Source organism: Siphateles boraxobius, unplaced genomic scaffold, assembly GCF_051911475.1.
Source record: "Siphateles boraxobius isolate OS27281-9 unplaced genomic scaffold, OSU_SipBor_1 9, whole genome shotgun sequence".
Taxonomy (NCBI): Eukaryota; Metazoa; Chordata; class Actinopteri; order Cypriniformes; family Leuciscidae; genus Siphateles; species Siphateles boraxobius.
In genome coordinates, this window is record NW_027509219.1 from 2337501 (window position 1) to 2356417 (window position 18917).

An 18917-nucleotide genomic window follows, 5' to 3' on the forward strand; every position below is an offset into this window, starting at 1 on the left:
TGATTATTCTTATATAACCAGACTGTTGACTAACAGCATAAAGCATAATCGTTTAATTCTATAAGAATAGGGAAGTCCACAACACAATAACGACACAGAGGAACGACATCGTTAGAATCACTTTCAGAACAATTTTTTTCCAGCTGATGAAAGATAAAAACATTGACAGCCAATCAGAAACCACCCAAATTTGAAGAGCTCAAGGGCTTAAAGCAGTCGATGGCAAAACTGTAGCATGCTTATTATAATAACTATATTAGCGTTCACATCAATGGACCATAACTCTGTTTATCGTTATAATTATTGTTCTTGGTGTGAACGGGCCTCAAGTCTGATCATATTCTTGCCTACCAATTGAAGTGACATGTTTGCAGGCAGTTGTAGGCAGGTTTTATAACAATAAAGCTCCTCTCTAGAGTTATTTTATTTAATTGACTAACAAGTTATGGTCATTGAATGTCTTTTCTGAGGTAAATGTAACGTTATGCATGTTTTACTGACGTATTTCTGCAGTTCACTGAGTGATGACATGAGACATGATATATTTCTGTAAGTTCTACGGTGTCTTTCAACTAGGGCTGCACGATATTGGGAAAAAATTACATTGCGATATTTTATTTTTCTGCAATATATATTGCGATATGAAAACAATTTCACCCAATGACTTAAATAGCTTTCTTTGGAAAGAATGAATCATCTGAATGACTGGGGTGATTTTGTAAAGGAGTAAATCTGCATAGATTCTATTAACTAATGTAGTTAACTAGAGTTTAATAAATGGAACCTTATTGTAAAGTGTTTCCGATTTGTTATATCTCGTGAGTTCAGTGTTGGACAGATAAGTTGTTTTAACCATTCATTAAAGTGAATCGGTTCAAATGAATCATTAGTTCGCGAATTGGAGGTGTCATTAACGGACCACGGCACACGTTGTGTGATTATCCCGGCAGTTAGGGCATCGCACAAGATTGGTCTCAACACAGAAAACATTTCATCACTGGATAGATTTTTTTGTTTTGTTTATTGAAAGTGTGGTTTATCTGAATGTGTGGAACGCTTTTCAGAGAATATTTTTTTTTGCACAATTCACAACCAGCGGTAGTTCAGGAAAAAAATATATCCGAATGCTTCACCTGAAACTTCGGTCTTCCGACCTTTTACCATTGTGTATTCTCAAAGATATTCAGTCAACTCAATTCATTAATATGCGCAAGGGAGGGTGAGAGAGCAAGACAGTTTGAAAACGGTGAGAGTGCGCGCGCGACCGGGGCTCTCTCTCTCTGCTCGTTCTCTCAGTTTTGCGCCGCAGTCAGTCATCTATCACTCACCGGTCAAATAAGGCTTTGGCGGGACAAAAATACGCTTTGGCGGTCGCCAAAAATTGTTCAATGGAGGAAGGGCATTCTGACTTTATTTTGAATTCTCGTGTTCGTTCAAGCTCAGAAATAAGAGAAAGACCACTGATCTGCCCGGCTCACAGAAAACAACGCGCAAGTTCCAGTCTTCTTACGCTTGATGTTTAAACTGACAGGACTTAAAAACACATGCAAATGATAAACTTTCACTATATGATGGTTAAACTTTGCAATTAATCCGGAGCTGCTGGCCCGTACAGATCATGAATCACGGATCAACTACTGTACGACTTAGGCCTACATCGCAACATCCTGCGATGTGACTATCGTGGATGCGCACATCGCGATATCGATGCTAAAACGACACATCGTGCAGCCCTACTTTCAACATGCCATCTGATGCTCATTCATGTTTATTTCATTCTATAAACAGTAAAGAGGAAGAGCCAGTCAATCAGGTTGGAACTGGGGATTTCAATTTTGTGTACATCATGCATGTGTCCTTACCCTTCATGATCTGCTGCAGTTCCATCTGAAGGGTCTGGATGGCGCGGGCCGGATGGTCTCCCGCGGTGCGCTTAATCCGATGAATGGAGAGACGACCGTCACTCACTGCTGCAATATCATCGTCCTCAAGGAAGATGACCTGATTGGTGTGCTCGATGACAGCACTGCAGTGACAAAAGCACAGTCATATAAATACCACCTTCATCAAGAAACTCTAGATGGCGCAGGCTGATAGGTCCTTAACGCGACCTGCTAACAATCACACTACAAACTACACGGCAGAAGTTGATTGGTTCCTGTTGCATCTGTAGCCGATGAGCTTGCTGCTCAACATTTCAAAAGAGTATGTCAATGTTACTGTAGCAGATAATTCTTCAATTACACGCGCAAATGCGGCGGCGCGCACTGTGTATCGCTTCACTGTATAAAGAGCAAAAGAAACTACGAGCATGCAACGTCGTTACAATGTGAATTAGTAAGTCACGGGATAAAAGGTAAAATACCAATAAATCACATGTTAGCTGAGAAGGATTTGCATGCAGGTATGATTTTCATTCTATTCACCAGGAGCTGTTTCATTAACAGTTCTTGTTAGTATTGTGTATTCACCATGGTAACTGTCGTTTCCCTAACCCCAAAATGCCACTTTATTTTCACTTTGTGTTATTTTTTATATTATTAAATGACTGCGGTTGCTCATATCAACATTTTATTAACAAAAACTAGTTTGGGACTGCTATTTAATTGCTTTAGCATAGTCCTAATGTTTTTCTTTACTATGAGTCATTCTTACAATTTATGTATATGTTAAGTAAAGGGGGACAGTACTTGTGTGTGTGTGTGTTAACATTTTTTGTGTAAACATGTATTATAATATGCCTATATATATTCAATGTAAATTGTGATAATCGTAATTAATAATCGCAATTACAATTTAAAGGGAATAATCGGCAATTATGATTTTTGTCATAATCGTGCAGCTCTAATGTATTGGCAATAGAAAGTTTCTGTACTTGCTCTTCAGCAGCCACATAGCATATCTATTCCACCAAGACCAAATACATACACCTATTCTGTGTAAAACCATTCAATTTTTCTTGGGTTTTGCCCCATTGGCTTCAAAAACAGTGCAAACAAATATATTCTGTCTGAAAATGAACTGGAGAAAACAGTGATGTCATCCTCCAGCTCAGAGCGGCTGTATAGATAAATGAACTAAATGAATAACTTGTTTACAACAGAAATGAACCACCAATGAACTTAAGCTGAACTATGACGCTATTTTCTTCTAGATCTGCTGTACAGCAGAAACAAACTTTGTTGCATTATTTTCCTGTTACCTCTGTAAAGCTGTAAAAAGTGACCTGACTTGAAAATGCACAATATATGGATAAAACCAAAAAAGAAAGTAAATGTATGAAATAAAGCAATGGACCTGGCATCAGATGCGAAGTAGTATTCCACAGCTTTCTCTTCCACAGGAAACAGACACGTGTCCTGGTCCAACCTGGGCAGAGTACTGCAGCTCTTTTTATCTTTACCAGCTATATAAAAGATACAAATAACATTATCATTCATTATAGAACGTAACAGGGGGATTTAACAGAAACTTGCAGCATTTTTGGTTCACACGTTATTTTGGGAAACTAAAGAGAATATATGCAGGAATGATATTTATGACGCAAGTAAAAGTTGTATTGAAGCAGGATAATGCATGTAAACTACATGAGGTATGCATGACAACATACTCAAATGCATATTGTGAATGTCTTGTTTTTGCCAATATATGAATGCTTATTAATCGGCTATCTAATTTTACTTTCATTTTGGACTTCTGGACTTCTTTGACAGAAATATTTGAAAGGAATGTACTTCAATTGGACAAAGATGAGCCAATGGAATCTTGCTCAGTTATACACAGCATGTGTCAGTTTTTTTGCAAATGTAAATTGTGCTTAACGCAGTGTGAGGTCTGTAAGAAGACAGTGTGTGCAAACTCACCGGAGCGATACAGGATGGGGATGTGATCTGTGGAAAGCTTGTGGTCACTTCTAACTCCAATCAGTAACGGACCTCCTCTCCTAGATGGATGCACAGAAACATCCGTTTAGTTGTATTGTAATAAAGTGCCATTGATGACTGTCAAGCGATTGGTAATTATTTTTTTAGTAAACGCATTCAACCACATCAGTTCAAGTTCAAGTCTGTTTAAAAAGTAATATTTGAATTTGAACTTGATTTGAACTTGACATGAGAGGTTCTCCTGTATGTATGAATGCTAATATTCCACACAATAATAAACAGATTGTATATTTCTCAAACTGCAACAAAACATGTGGGGGGAAAAACAGAAATCAAACCTAACCTGAAATAATACAAAAATAAAACTACTTTGCTCACTTTTTGGTGGACTTCACATGAGCCCTCAACAGGTGTTGACATTGCATTTCTATGAAAGGGCTTTCGTTCATGTGAGCTAATGTGATTAACTAATGTTAACAAATGGAACTTTATTGTAAAGTGTTACCTACATTTTTACCATACAAAGACTGTAAATTACTTTTGTTAAATGTCCCATTTGGTTTAATTTATATATATAGAGAGATAATCGAGAGAGAGAGAGAGAGAGAGAGAGAGAGAGAGAGAGAGAGAGAGATAGATAGAGAGATATAGATAGAGAGATATAGATAGAGAGATATAGATAGAGAGATATAGATAGAGAGAGAGAGAGAGAGAGAGAGAGAGAGAGAGAGATAGAGATAGATAGAGAGAGAGAGAGAGTTACGATCAGGTCTTCATCAGAGAGAGAGAGAGAATTACGATCAGGTCTTCATCTGAATAGAAAGAATCACCTGAATTGAATAAATGCACTAAACGCATATATTTAAGCACATATGTTGACTTTAACTATATCAGGTTGCAGTTACCTGCTGCCCACCGTCTCTCCTGGATAGTGCACACTTTTGAAGACAAGGACAAACGCTCCTTCCTAAATAGAGAAGGCATTTATCACCACATCATTCTCATTATTCAAGACCTTTAGATCCTCTCTTTGTCAAGGTGACAGAAAAGGTGTTTACTAGTTGCTGGGTGACTTGTTCCACAAGGGTGGCGAAGGTGATGTCACTCTCCCGGTTGTCATACATGTACTTCAACAGCTTAGCGATGGTCTCTGTATCTGTCTCAGACTCAAACTCATAACCTTTACTCTCCTGAACACATAAAAACAGAAGTGGTCAAAATATAGCCATATGTTGGTTGGTTGGATGAATGGATAGACCGATGATGGCAAAATGTTTTACTTGCCAGAAACTTCTTCAGGTCTTTGTAGTTGGTGATGATTCCATTATGGATGACAATAAACTCTGCAAGCAAATAAAATAATCACAACTATAAAATGATACATTCTTTCACAGATTTGTGAAAGTAAACGTGTTATGAAAAGCAGGCTGTTGGTAACAGACCGTTGTTCTTGTCTGATCTTTGCGGGTGGCTGTTGACAGGGCTGGGGGCTCCATGAGTGGCCCATCGAGTGTGAGCGATTCCCAGGTGCACATCGAACTCCACCTCAAGATCAACATCCTGCTGCCCTGTGGAACAAGATGTTCAAATACAAACTGATAATCTCATATTTCAAAGAAATAGTGACATGATCACACTTAGACTATTCTTTACACAAGTATGCATGCACTTGGCCAATGCATGTTAAAGAAAAGGAGAAATCTATTTTAAAACATGTTCTTCGAAATGTACTTTTTATTTTCAAGTTGGTTTCACAAAACATTTAGATCATTTTCAAAAAGTTTACCTGTTAAAACCTCTTAACTGTAATCCCCCTTTTTAAGCATTGATCTGAATTTAAATGGCTGTAATAAGGGCTGGGCACTGAAACGATTACCATAAATCTGAATATAATTTTCCTCGGTAAAACGATAACAAGAGTTTGATAAATGTTTAATATAATGTTGTTTATGCACCAAAAGCCAAACGAAACAACGCTGCTAATTTGAACCGCGCCACACGAACCATTCATTCGCTCGATTAAAGTTTTATTAGAGCTTAAAAGCTTATTAGAGCCAATGCGTTTACTCGCTGATCGGTCTCTGTGATTTAAACTAGTTTCAATCTAGATGAAACAGTGCTGAGAAACAGGAGAAACACTGTGTCCAGCGATACAGTCAGAAGGCTTTTCATTCCACAAATCGCCATCATTCACCATGGATTTAGTGTAGGAACACCAACTACACTGTGGTATTGTCGCAGAAATGCAGGATATTTATATAGAATTTTATTTCATTATTAAAGAAGACGTGTATTAAAGGAGTAATGGAATATAAATTGCAGTATTCTGTGTGAGATTAGGTTATAGCATTTGTGCAAAAAATTAGGTTGTTACAATTTTTACAGATGTTACCGTTTTGGTTAAAGAACATAAAAAAAGAACATCTGCATCATAACTCAACATCTGCATCATACTGTCACAAACCTGTTTCATGACTTGAAACTATCACCTGTTAGAACATGCAGAATAAATAGTAGGGCTGCAACAATTAATCGATAATAATCGATTATGAAAATCGTTGTCAACGAATGTAAAATGCTCACAGGGAGCATTTACTGGTTATTGGTTGAAACAGGCCAATCATGATGCTCTCTGTCTTACATGTGCTTCATGAGGCACACACACGCAAGGACCTAGTCCCAATTCGCATACTATCCGTCCTAAATAGTATTCGAAAATAGAGTTAGTACGTCCCAAATCGTAGTATTTTGAAATGAGTGTTCCAAAGATACCCGGATGGTCTACTATTTCCGGTCAGAATCCGAAGTGCAGATCGATGCACAGTCTAACGGCTAACATTGCCCACAACCCATCGCACGTTGGACGAGGATTCGGTTTGAACTACAAACACGAGTGAAAAGTGTTAAAAAAAACTACAGACATGGACGACGCGCAAGTCCGGCGGTTATGTAGAGAGATTTAGATAAAGGGGTTTGAGTCTTTAATTATCAGTATCTAACCTGACGAAAATGTATTTATTCAAAACTGTCTACATTATATTGCATCTGCAGCAGCATTGTGAACTTTTGTAAAGATATGTTTAGCCATTACCTTTTAAATGCATCATTATATTCAAATTGCAAACACACGAGGAGAGTCTTCGCATGAAAGACCCACGACTGCAGATGAACGTGCTCTCCGAAACGGTAGAAAATCAAATTAGATTGAATGGAGGATTTTAACTGTGACAAGATGATTGACAGAGCAGTTTACGGTGACAGGAACACACGACAGATCTGTCCGTGAGATGACGTGATAGTATGTCCCAAAAGCTTGCCTACTATTTTGCTACACACTCAAAAGTATGTAATTTTTCTTCACAAAAAGAGTACACACTTTTAGGTCGTTGTAATTGGGACTGGGTCAAGGTCTCTCTCCCTCTCCCGCTCTACCGTGCGCACGCGCTACACGGTTTGGAGCAGTCTCTTCTGTCTCGAATGCGCGCTCTTGCTCGCGCGCACTAGATTCCGGGAGATTTGAACTAAATTTGCGGGCATCAGGGAGTCGCTATCAATATGCGGGAGACTCCCGGAACTTGTCTGTAATTTGTCTCGAACATCAGGTTGCGCAATCAGTTCGCTCGCAACATGAGTGACGAATTAAAATAGCGCTACCGCAGAAATAGGTTAAATTAAAACGGTGTTAACAAAGTGAAGCACTAACTATAAAGGCATTTAATAAAAGCAGCAGTAAAAGATTGTTTTTTAGTCACTGTAGTCAGTGGTTTTCAGCAAATGCTTCTGCACTAATGCATCATTTTTCCTGTCCTTTTAATCAAGCCTGTTAGCTTGCTGCGTACCTCCATTCCGTTCTCTTTTTATAGCATTTGTCTTAAGTTTTAATTGTTTTTCAAACGCAATCTACTGCGGCTCTACGTTCACACGCTTGTTTTCAGTCTTTTATTTTTATCAATATATCCTTATAATTAATTTAATTTAAATAAAAATGTAATTATACAGGCTATTTTAGATATTTTTGGTTTATATCTTCACATCTGAACAAAATGTCTGTGTAAAGTTGTTTTAACAAAAATTGTTAAAACATAATATGGTGTATACAATTTTTAATTTATTTTACATTAATCATGGTTGTCAACTTGCCATCAGCAATTATCATTAAAAACAATGCAAATATTGATATTAGTAAATCTCAAGTGCTTTTGCACTTTTTAAAGTAGGGCCTACACTTTTACACATAAATACCCTCATTTAGGGTTTTATTCAGTTATAATAAACAAAAAATCTATTTTAAGTTTTTTTTTGTTTTTTTTATCCGATTAATCTAAAAAAGAATCGTCCGATTAATCGATTATCAAAATAATCGTTGTAAATAGGATATATTTTTCTATTAATATATTTATTTTGTTAAGGAAAAATGACTGGAAAAACAAATAATTAAAAAATGTGAAGTTTGTCATGTTCCTACAAACTTTCCCTTAGGAGCAAAAATCTGCATTTAAACTTGAAAGAAATAAAGATTTCATGTGATAATTATCATTCTTTGGCCATATTGCCCAGCCCTAGCTGTAATTCATGAATGCTTCAGAATGCAAACCTAAGGTCTTTTTTTAAAGAAGACCCTCAACAGATTATTGCAGGACTGAAAGCTGTACTGAACATTTTTATTTTATTTTATACAAATACACTATATATATATATATATATATATATAAATCAAAAACTCAAAAGTCATTTGTCTAACTTAAGTTGTGTTCCAAATTTGAAGTTGATTTCACAAACATTCAGCCCGCTAAAAGGTTTTGAAGTACCATTTCCATGATAACGCAATGTCCAACTTCAAAACATTTTTCATGGGATGAATTTTGAGTGTAAAGCTTTCGAATGCTAAATTATGATTACTAAAATATGTCCTAAGGGAAAAAAGCAGTAAAATAAGCATGCCAAGTGCTTGATTATAATGACTCATGTGATGTAACAAAGTAAAAAGTAAAAAAAAAAAAATGCATGTGAATGTGCACTTCTAAATATATTTTCCACAGTAAAAAGTATTTTTACAATATCATGAATCAATAATTTGTAAATTACCAATGTTTTTGTGGGCCACACAACACATGACTGATTTTAAGGACAAATGTTTTTTGTTCTTAAAAACAGGGAAGCAGATTTGGTAAAAAGTTTTTTTTTGTTTTTCTTACAACAATTGGATAGGCGTGTCATCTTGACATTTTTACTTGTTATTGTCAGATTGTAACAGGTTAATCAACTGTAACTTGCTCATCAAGATTTTTAACTGTTCATTTCAAAACAGACACTAGAAGACAGTTTTCACTGATGCACGCTACAGAGCGTCTTGCGGCAATGTTGAGATACTTGAATTTGTGTTGTGGTTCGAGCAGTGACATTTCGAAGCACATTAAATTGTGAAGTCAAGCTTCTAGAAGCGTTCTTATATTGGCATGGGGTGTGTTTTGGGCCTTAACCTGAAAAATTAGCACAATTACTTACTGTGGATTTCATCATCCAAGGCTTTTACTTTTCCTGATTGTTTGATCAGGTGGATGCTCTTGGAGTTGGTTTCCCATTCTTTAGTGTTTCCCCCATCAATACCCACACCTGCAAGACAGAAGGAAAATGCTAGTTTCAAGATCAGTGGGTCCTGTTCCAGAAGAGCTAATTGTGTGTGTGTGTGTGTGTGTGTGTGTGTGTGTGTGTGTGTGTGTGTGTGTGTGTGTGTGTGTGTGTGTGTGTGTGTGTGTGTGTGTAATCAGTGTGTGTGTAATCAGTCGTTTGTTCCTGACCTGCGGAGTCATAGCCACGGTACTCCAGGCGATGAAGACCTTTGATAAGGACCTCAAGGATCTCACGGCGAGTGCGAGGCACGTGATAATTCAGATACGCAAAGATTCCTTGAGAGAGAAAAAAGGTGTGTTTTTCAGTATGTACAGTGCAGTCAAACTCTTGTTTATTTGTAAATTCAGCAATCAAATCAAAAACTAGAAATACGATGCATAATGTGATATCAGATGTAAATGCCATTTCATCAGTTTTTAAATAGTTGAACCTAAAGGACCTTACAAGTGATTAGTTTGTCTGATATTAATGTGATAATGCAACAAAACTGGTTTGTGTGTGCTATGCAAAGCAGGTTAAGTGGTAGAAGTTTTTTTAATTGCCGATACAAAGATATAGGCCTAAGAAAAGATGGGTGATGTAATAATAGTGGTGTAACAGATCACTAAACTCACGGATCAGATCATATTATAGTCACAAATTGGATAATTTTTCCAAAAATAAAGAGCAAAACAATATATGGGGGGGTTAGGGTTAATGTAACTCTGATTTTCATTTATTACTTAAAACCCACTTTATGTACTTCAATACCACTGCAAAAATCTAAATACAACAAAGTTACACATAAAGTAATGTCTAACAGTAGTATTCAGGTACAGAAATATAATCTTTAAATGTAAAATTGCACTAGAGTTCACTGTATAAATGAAATAGGTCAATGACATGACGTGCATATTTTTGTCCAACTACATTATTTCCTTTTAAAATAATTTGATAAATGCATGACATATCACCACGTTAATCTATAAAACCTATTTAGTTTTAATTCACTTTTAATACATTGTACAACTGTCCGCACAAATGAACAGACTAAGAAACTATTTAAAATGGTGTCTTCAAATTTTTTTAACTAAATTCTATGGAATCATTTTAGGTTTGAAATCTTTCATATAAACAAATTTGATAAAAATATCAGTAGTTTTAAAGCTGTGGCCATTTGCTTGAAAGTGACCCCCTTCTGTGAGAAAGATATTTCTTAACTCTTAAGAACTTTATTACCTTTTGGTTTAATTCTTTGGGAATGAGACATTTGTACCAGTCGCACTGAGACATTTAAAATGATACCAAACAAACATGTATAAAACTGTATGATAAATAATTGTTCACATTAAAACCATATAGATTCTTGTGAGAGTTTGGGTGATCTCACCAAGAGTGGGGGATGAGGGGAAGAAATGTAGATTAGGATGAGGGAGGTGAGACCTTCGTCTCGATTGTACACAACAGGGAGTTCAAATGTTAATTTGCACTCGAGGAGTGGTCATTCATAAACTAGTTTTTCCAGTCTTTCAGGATAACTGAAAAACTTTTGTCCAGCGATTTGTATATCAGTGTGGCACAACTGCACACATCATGGCTCTTTTATTATGAATTGACAAGGTAATAACAGTAAACATGATAATACATCATCCAGAGGAGCCAGACTGATCCTTGTGGCGGAGTGAAAAGCAGGGCCTTGAGTTTCGTTTTGGAAAATAGGGGGGAAATCCCCCTTTAGTTTATTCTTATGGGGGGGATTTTTTAATTTTAGTGGGGAGTTTTTTTAGACAATTTTTAAAAATACGTTCAGCTAAATGTTTGCTCACTCATTGTATTTGTGTTTTTACAATGGGGTAATTTTTTTTAGTTTACACAACAAAAGGAAGCTTGATTTCAATCTTTGAATTAAATTGAAAAAAGTAGCACAAATAAATACATGAAATAAAGAGAAAAGTTTAGGTCTAACACTAGTATTCAGAAATGCTAGAAACGGAAAAAAGCAATCAAATGTAAAATAACACGGAATAGTCTTTTAGTCCTGTATAATTTGAATACATAGGCTATTAATCCTGATTCCTTACAATTAATGCTATCTTTTGTTGTTTTATATACAATAATCACAGACACATTTTAGGCTACTCTCACTTTAAGAGCTAGTGCACGGATCCACGTTCACATGTTGCGTGTAAAGCGCAGTCCGCGCCACTTTCTCCTCTTTTAAAAAAGGGCTCCCTGTTGCTAAGCAATCATGAGCCACGTTCTCCATGAAGACGTTTCAGTAAAGGATGAGCGCGCAAAACATGTAACGAGAACGGCCCATACTGTTTTCATTATAGTGTCACATGCATTTTCTTTTTGTATTATTTTTTTTAGACATAACCGATTGTGTTGAGAGGATACTCCCCAAGACTGAAATTTAGACAATGTTGTGTGTTTTTGACGGTTAAAGCGCTATAATTCAAGAAAAATAACTCAGTTTTGTTACTCACAAGCTGTTTGTTATGCAGGGTTAAAATCACTTGAATGTTTAAATAGGTAAGACTTAAAAAGACGCACAAATTATAAACAATAGTGACGATGCAATGGCCCGATTGTGCAAGTGACATTTCCATCAAATGTCCCGACTCCTGAAACGCGAGAGTCTAGAGTCGCCGTCTGCAGCTGCAGCGCGATTGGCTTGCCTTGTAACCTATTTTAAGAGACAGAAAAGATGCGGCATTGGCAGAGTCACTCACGCTGTTTGTGAAATTGCGTCTCGCAGAATGTTTTAAAATGAAATCTCTTCGACTGCAACACTCTTCATCTTATCTAGTGCAGCTCAACCAGGAGCTCATACTACTGATTAATTGCAAATTTAAAGGACAAAAAATAAATAATAATAATTAGGCTACATGTAAGAAAAGCTAGAGCTTTCATTTCCAAAAACTTTTATCAAAATTAAAAATATATTTCTGAGTTTAAGTCTTTGTCATAGATAGAACATATTAAATACCAACTGCTTTTGCTGTTCTTTGGAAAACGTCAGTCTCTCTAAAAACAGCACAGCAAACAATCAGTAAAGAAAGCGCTAGAATCTCCTAGACGAAGTGACAGCTAGACATAAAACACGCAAAGCAAAGAGTGATGTCAATTCATACTTTGCACGTGACGTCACAAGTACTGGCTGGCGGGCAAGAACGTCGTTCTTTAGCAGCGAAACCCAGTAAAGTAATCAAGGATCTTGCCAGGACGTCGCCAGTTTTAATATACAAAAGTTGGTGTTTTGAGGTGTAAACGACATGCCAGATAGTTGTTGTGCGATTGGAGGCACTATTATTCAGCATAATCGGGTTAAGAACCTGCATGTAAACGCGCTCATTCCCTGAAAGTGAAAGTAGAAACGGACTGAGCTTTCAGCATCTGTCGCTGCATTAACACCGCATTCTCTCAGAGACGACGATGGATATAACGGTATAGCGACGACTATCTTAATTTACTGGCTTAATATTTCTCTAGTGGACCTACATTAATGACAGTGAAAAATTAGAAGAATATTTCTTTATAAACCAGTTTTTGATTTTCACAGATGGCAGAGTTGTGCTGTTCGTGAACTAGTAATTGTACTAGTACTAGTAATTGTATTCTTTTTAGTGTTAGTGTCATTAAATGTTTTGTTAATGTGCTATGAAAACAAAATAGCCTCACTATACTGGCTGTTCACTGTTTGTCGCCATTTTGTCAGCGTTTGTTGCCCGCCAGGTATCCATGGTAGTCACGTGACTGCAAAGTTTGAATACTGATAAGACAATGTTAAAGAAGACAACCGGTTTGACACCTTTTAAATAACACTGAGGGCAGGCGCTAGAAAAAGGCATTTCAAACAAATACATTGCCACCAACTAAGAAGTGATACTGTGAGTACGCAATTAAGAAAATGAAGAAGCCTAATGGAAAGAAACACCCATTTCTGTGGATACACACAGTCAGAAAAAAATCAATGTTCAGCTCAGCAAAATCTGGTGTAAAGAGCGAGATGAGGAAAGTGTAAATAAAGAAAATGACTGATATAAATGTTCCTATCTTAAGGGATAAATATAGGCTACTCCAAGTACAGCACTATGAAAAGACAGAAACGTCACAGAAGCACCATTCAGTGGTCTGCACTCGTGTGCGTGTGTGTGTGTGTGTGTGTGGTAGTCAAACAAGGCTCTGCTTTACTAAGACAGATGACTCGCTAAAATTAATGAAGGATGGATTGTTAATAGTTTCATCTCCAACCTTTAAAACAAATAAACCTGAGCCTAAATCAATCAAAAATATGTACTTTTTTTCAACATACTGTAGCCTACATTATTAGTTGTACAAAGTTACAAAGTCTGTGCGATTTTGATTTATGTTTTTTAAAGTATTTTATGCTCCCCAAGACTGAATTTATTTGACAGCAGTAAAACTGTGATATTGTGAAATATTAATACAATTTAAAATAACTGTTTCCTTTTTATAATTTCCAGTTTAAAATACTCCACGTCACATGATCCTTCAGAAATCATTATAATATGCTGATTTGCTGCTCAAGAAACATTTCTGATTATCATCAATGTTGAAAATAGTTGTGCTGCTAATTTTTTTTTTTGTAGAAACTGATATATTTTCTTCACATTTAAACTATTGAATAGTGTAGCTAACTTTAGGGGAATATTCTTATAAAGAGTATGAAGAGTACTACTTCATGTTTCCAAAAAACATACATTAAAAATGACATAATCTAAACATATTACATTTTCACTTTAGTTACTAAATGTTTCTTGTAGTAAAAAAATAAAGCCTAATTTAGATTTTCACAACTACATTTCGGCGCTCTCTTTGACCCAAAGAATTTAACAGGATTTTGTGTGTGTGTGTAAATAACCATCTATACAGTGTGTAAATAACATGCATGACCTTTAAAGTAGGCTATATCTATGTGATATATACCAACTCTTCCCCCCAAAAAGCAAGGAAATGCTGTTTTCTATTTCAGAGTTCAGACTCTGTTAGAACACCTTTGATCCAAAACTTTGGTCTATTAATCACTTTGAGAGTTTGTGACGGCCAAATATCCCTGCCGTTCGTCGAGGTTGTGTCTGTAAACCCCTGAATGTAATGTCTATCTTAAGGAGAGGTCATACAGATTTAGCTTATCAGAAAAAAACCTCTGGGAAAAGAACTTCAAGCTGGTCGTTCTATCTCTCTTTATCACTTCCTTACCTCTAGCAATGACAAGAGTTATTCAAGCCCTTCTCCTTAGAGGTTTTAAAAGCACAGACTAAGTTAAAGGGGTAGTTCACCCAAAATTAAAATACTGTCATAATTTACTCACGCTCTAATGTTTCCAAATCTGTATACATTTCGTTCTTCTGCTGAACACAAAACAAGATATTTTGAAGAATGTTGGTAACCAGACAGTTGATGGCAACCACTGACTTCCACAGTTGAAAAAAAAAAAAAACTACCACTATGCAAGTCAGTGGTTATCAACATTCCTCAATATATATGTTTTTGGACAAAAACAGTTTGTCTGTGACATGTGCCACCAAAACAAACCTGAATTAGATTGAGGTCCTTTTAAATGACGTTTTGTTTCCACTGGAAAGAGTGGTCTGATCATCTTTAAATAATGGGATGTTTGATGTTGAATGAATAAACACTATGATGAGTAATATTTATCGTATCAAACAAGATTACACAATGTGCTTTGCGATAATATAATTATAATCTAGATGGTTTATACACAGAGTAAAAAGAAACAAGAAATGTACAACAAACTCATAGATTCAAATAACTTTAAATATTGATAAATTAAGGGCATGTCCATCTAGAAAACGTTTTAGCATCATAACCGCGTTCGTGATGCCCAAAAATGCTGTCTATGTTAGTATGTAGGCGGCTCACTGTAGATTTTCAGACACAGCCTCTGTCAGATGCTAACTGCTAGTAGATTTTCCCTCCAACGGCTTTTCTATCTGACTATTGCAGTCCAAACGTCAATAATCTATGACGCGTGTAACTTAAATAAATGTCACGTATATAATCAGTGTAAATATAACATAAAAAATTAGCTTTCATTGCTGTACTCACCACACATGTCTCCGTTTCTGCTGCCAAAAGCTGTTTAGTTCCTTGTTCTTAATCGCTGTCAGTGAAAACACGCCTACAACGATTGTTATTGGTTGAGAAAGAAGGCTGCGCCTTGATCTTGGGCCCGGTGATTGGCTGATTCAGCTGTCTGTCCTTCAGTTACCTGCCAACAGAGTGAGTTTAGACGTGGCAGCAGGATGCGAGTTCACCGTGTCGCGCCCAGTGATGTCAGTGGCAGCATCTTTAATTAAATATTTTCTTATCTGGCAAATATGTTAAAGTTGTGTATTTTAAAGGGAAATAAGAGTATATATGTGTGGGTGTATATATATATATATATATATATATATATGGGTCCTTCTAAAAAAAATAGCATATTGTGACATAGCTGTCAACATTGAACATAAAAAATAAGGGAGATTTCCCGGAATCCATCCCCAAAATAAGAGATTTTTTTACACGATTCTTACCCACAATCTTTTTTTTTTAAAAAGCACTAATCATTAACAGTCTAAAGAGTTTATAACATTTATATGTTATAAACATTTATATGTTATAATGCTGTTTTCTATTTCAGAGTTCAGACTCTGTTAGAACACCTTTGATCCGAAACTTTAGTCTATTAATCACTTTGAGAGTTTGTGACGGCCAAATATCCCTGCCGTTCGTCGAGGTTGTGTCTGTAAACCCCTGAATGAACTGTCTATCTTAAGGAGAGGTCATACAGATTTAGCTTATCAGAAAAAAAACCTCTGGGAAAAGAACTTCAAGCTGGTCGTTCTATCTCTCTTTATCACTTCCTTACCTCTAGCAATGACAAGAGTTATTCAAGCCCTTCTCCTTAGAGGTTTTAAAAGCACAGACTAAGTTAAAGGGGTAGTTCACCCAAAAATTAAAATACTGTCATAATTTACTCACGCTCTAATTTTTCCAAATCTGTATACATTTCGTTCTTCTGCTGAACACAAAACAAGATATTTTGAAGAATGTTGGTAACCAGACAGTTGATGGCAACCACTGACTTCCACAGTTGGAAAAAAACTGTTCCTGGGACTGTTAGTTTTTGGTTCCCAGAACGTTCCCTATTGGTTCTCCAGGAAAGTTTTCTTAATGTAAATAGAACGTCCCCTTAAGGTTAGGGGAACGTTCCAGGAACCTATTTGGAAAATGAAACCTAAAAAAACCTACAGGGAACTGTCACAGTGTCTGGTTGTGTTCCCTTGTTTATCACTAGAGGTCCTCGTTCTCACGGTGTCCTTCACTATTGACTTCATTTCCCAGCATTCTGTCTGTCACTGTCACTCATCAGTTCATTGCACTCAGCTGTTCCCCATCATCATTGCACTCAGCTGTTCCCCATTATCATTGTTAGTTCAGTGTTATATATACCCTGCCTGTTTAGTGTTTGTTACGGAGTCCTTGTTTGTATCACACCACTTCTTAGGTCGGTTGTTGACTGTGTCTTGTTTTGTTCTTGTGTTGGATTGCTTCTTTGGATTTTGACCTCTGCATGGACTGGATTATGATGTAACGGATTGGCCCTTAATAAATATACTGCGCTTGGATCTTCTCTGTCTCCTTGAGTGTGGATAGTGACAGAAGGACTCCGTCGTCAGATCCAAGATCCAGCGGTATGTTTTGCAACTTCTCTTCCCCAGCCACCGAGCGGGAGAGAAGGGAGTTGTTTAAGGGGACCCGGTTGGTAAAGTTCCGTGGGACCCGTGGAGGTCGCTGCAGAGGAGGTGAAAGGGAGATGTATCACGTCCCGTCTGCCCAGCCAGAGACCGTTCACGTCACGTCTGCCCAGCGAGAGACCGTTCACGTCACGTCTGCCCAGCGAGAGACCGTTCACGTCACGTCTGCCCAGCGAGAGACCGTTCACGTCACGTCTGCCCAGCGAGAGACCGTTCACGTCACGTCTGCCCAGCGAGAGACCGTTCACGTCACGTCTGCCCAGCGAGAGACCGTTCACGTCACGTCTGCCCAGCGAGAGACCGTTCACGTCACGTCTGCCCAGCGAGAGACCGTTCACGTCACGTCTGCCCAGCGAGAGACCGTTCACGTCACGTCTGCCCAGCGAGAGACCGTTCACGTCACGTCTGCCCAGCGAGAGACCGTTCACGTCACGTCTGCCCAGCGAGAGACCGTTCACGTCACGTCTGCCCAGCGAGAGACCGTTCACGTCACGTCTGCCCAGCGAGAGACCGTTCACGTCACGTCTGCCCAGCGAGAGACCGTTCACGTCACGTCTGCCCAGCGAGAGACCGTTCACGTCACGTCTGCCCAGCGAGAGACCGTTCACGTCACGTCTGCCCAGCGAGAGACCGTTCACGTCACGTCTGCCCAGCGAGAGACCGTTCACGTTCCGTCCGACTTCCTGGACCTGGACTATCTGGAGCGTCTGGCTCGGATCCTGGACATGCCCGTGTCTGCTGTTCCAGAGCCGGAACCAGTGTCTGCTGTTCCAGCGCCTGAGCCAGTGTTTGCTGTTCCAGCGCCTGAGCCAGTGTTTGTTTCTGTTTTTGTGACTGTTACAGTTCTTGTGGCTGTTCCTGAGCCGGTGTCTGCTGTTCCTGAGCCGGTGTCTGCTGTTCCTGAGCCGGTGTCTGCTGTTCCTGAGCCTCTGCCCTGGCCGCCCGAGGGGTCGTCTTCTCCACCCTGGAGGGGTCGTCTTCTCCGCCCTGGCCGCCCGAGGGGTCGTCTTCTCCGCCCTGGCCGCCCGAGGGGTCGTCTTCTCCGCCCTGGCCGCCCGAGGGGTCGTCTTCTCCGCCCTGGCCGCCCGAGGGGTCGTCTTCTCCGCCCTGGCCGCCCGAGGGGTCGTCTTCTCCGCCCTGGCCGCCCGATGGACTGTCTGCTTCGCCCTGGCCGTCCGATGGACTGTCTACTTCGCCCTGGTCGCCGGCTAAATTGTTATTTCCCGTTTTTGTTCCCCTTCATGGACCACACCGCCGCCGGCGAGAGCGGCAAAATTCGCTCTCGCCGCCCTGCCAGCGACGCCGTGCAAAGATTCGTGGACGCTCTGATGCCCTGACGTAGATCGAATGCTTGGTCTTTTTTAAAACTTCATTTAAAGGGGCCGCAAAGCAAACAAGGATGTCGATCGTTATTTTTGCAGAAAATTGATCAATGGAAAGAACTTAACAATTATAGTGACATGTTTGCTAACGAAATAAACCAATTAAAAGCCATGTGTGTGGTGGTTTGCCTTTTGTGTTTATGGTTAAGTTATATTCTAATTTACATTCCCGCAGAAAAAAAAGTGTATTAGCGCGAAAATCTTGCCTATAAATAGTGTTGCGCGCCTTCATATCAAATTCAAATGATCAA

At 38.4% G+C, this 18917-nt stretch overlaps 1 protein-coding gene across 1 annotated transcript in view; it reads right to left on the reverse strand.

Moving 5' to 3' along the window:
• gfpt1 (glutamine--fructose-6-phosphate transaminase 1) overlaps positions 1-15669 on the reverse strand; it is a 41518-nt gene extending 25849 nt beyond the window's left edge. Inside the window, exons 1-10 of the mRNA XM_077222779.1 lie at positions 15591-15669; positions 9683-9790; positions 9390-9497; positions 5327-5452; positions 5169-5227; positions 4943-5074; positions 4790-4851; positions 3864-3943; positions 3298-3406; positions 1863-2026 (exon numbers count right to left, since the gene is read on the reverse strand). Of these exons, the coding sequence (XP_077078894.1) occupies positions 1863-2026; positions 3298-3406; positions 3864-3943; positions 4790-4851; positions 4943-5074; positions 5169-5227; positions 5327-5452; positions 9390-9497; positions 9683-9790; positions 15591-15597 (955 nt within the window). The 5' untranslated portion in view covers positions 15598-15669. The remainder of the gene's footprint in view (positions 1-1862; positions 2027-3297; positions 3407-3863; positions 3944-4789; positions 4852-4942; positions 5075-5168; positions 5228-5326; positions 5453-9389; positions 9498-9682; positions 9791-15590) is intronic.
• Between the last annotated feature and the right edge of the window lie 3248 nt (positions 15670-18917).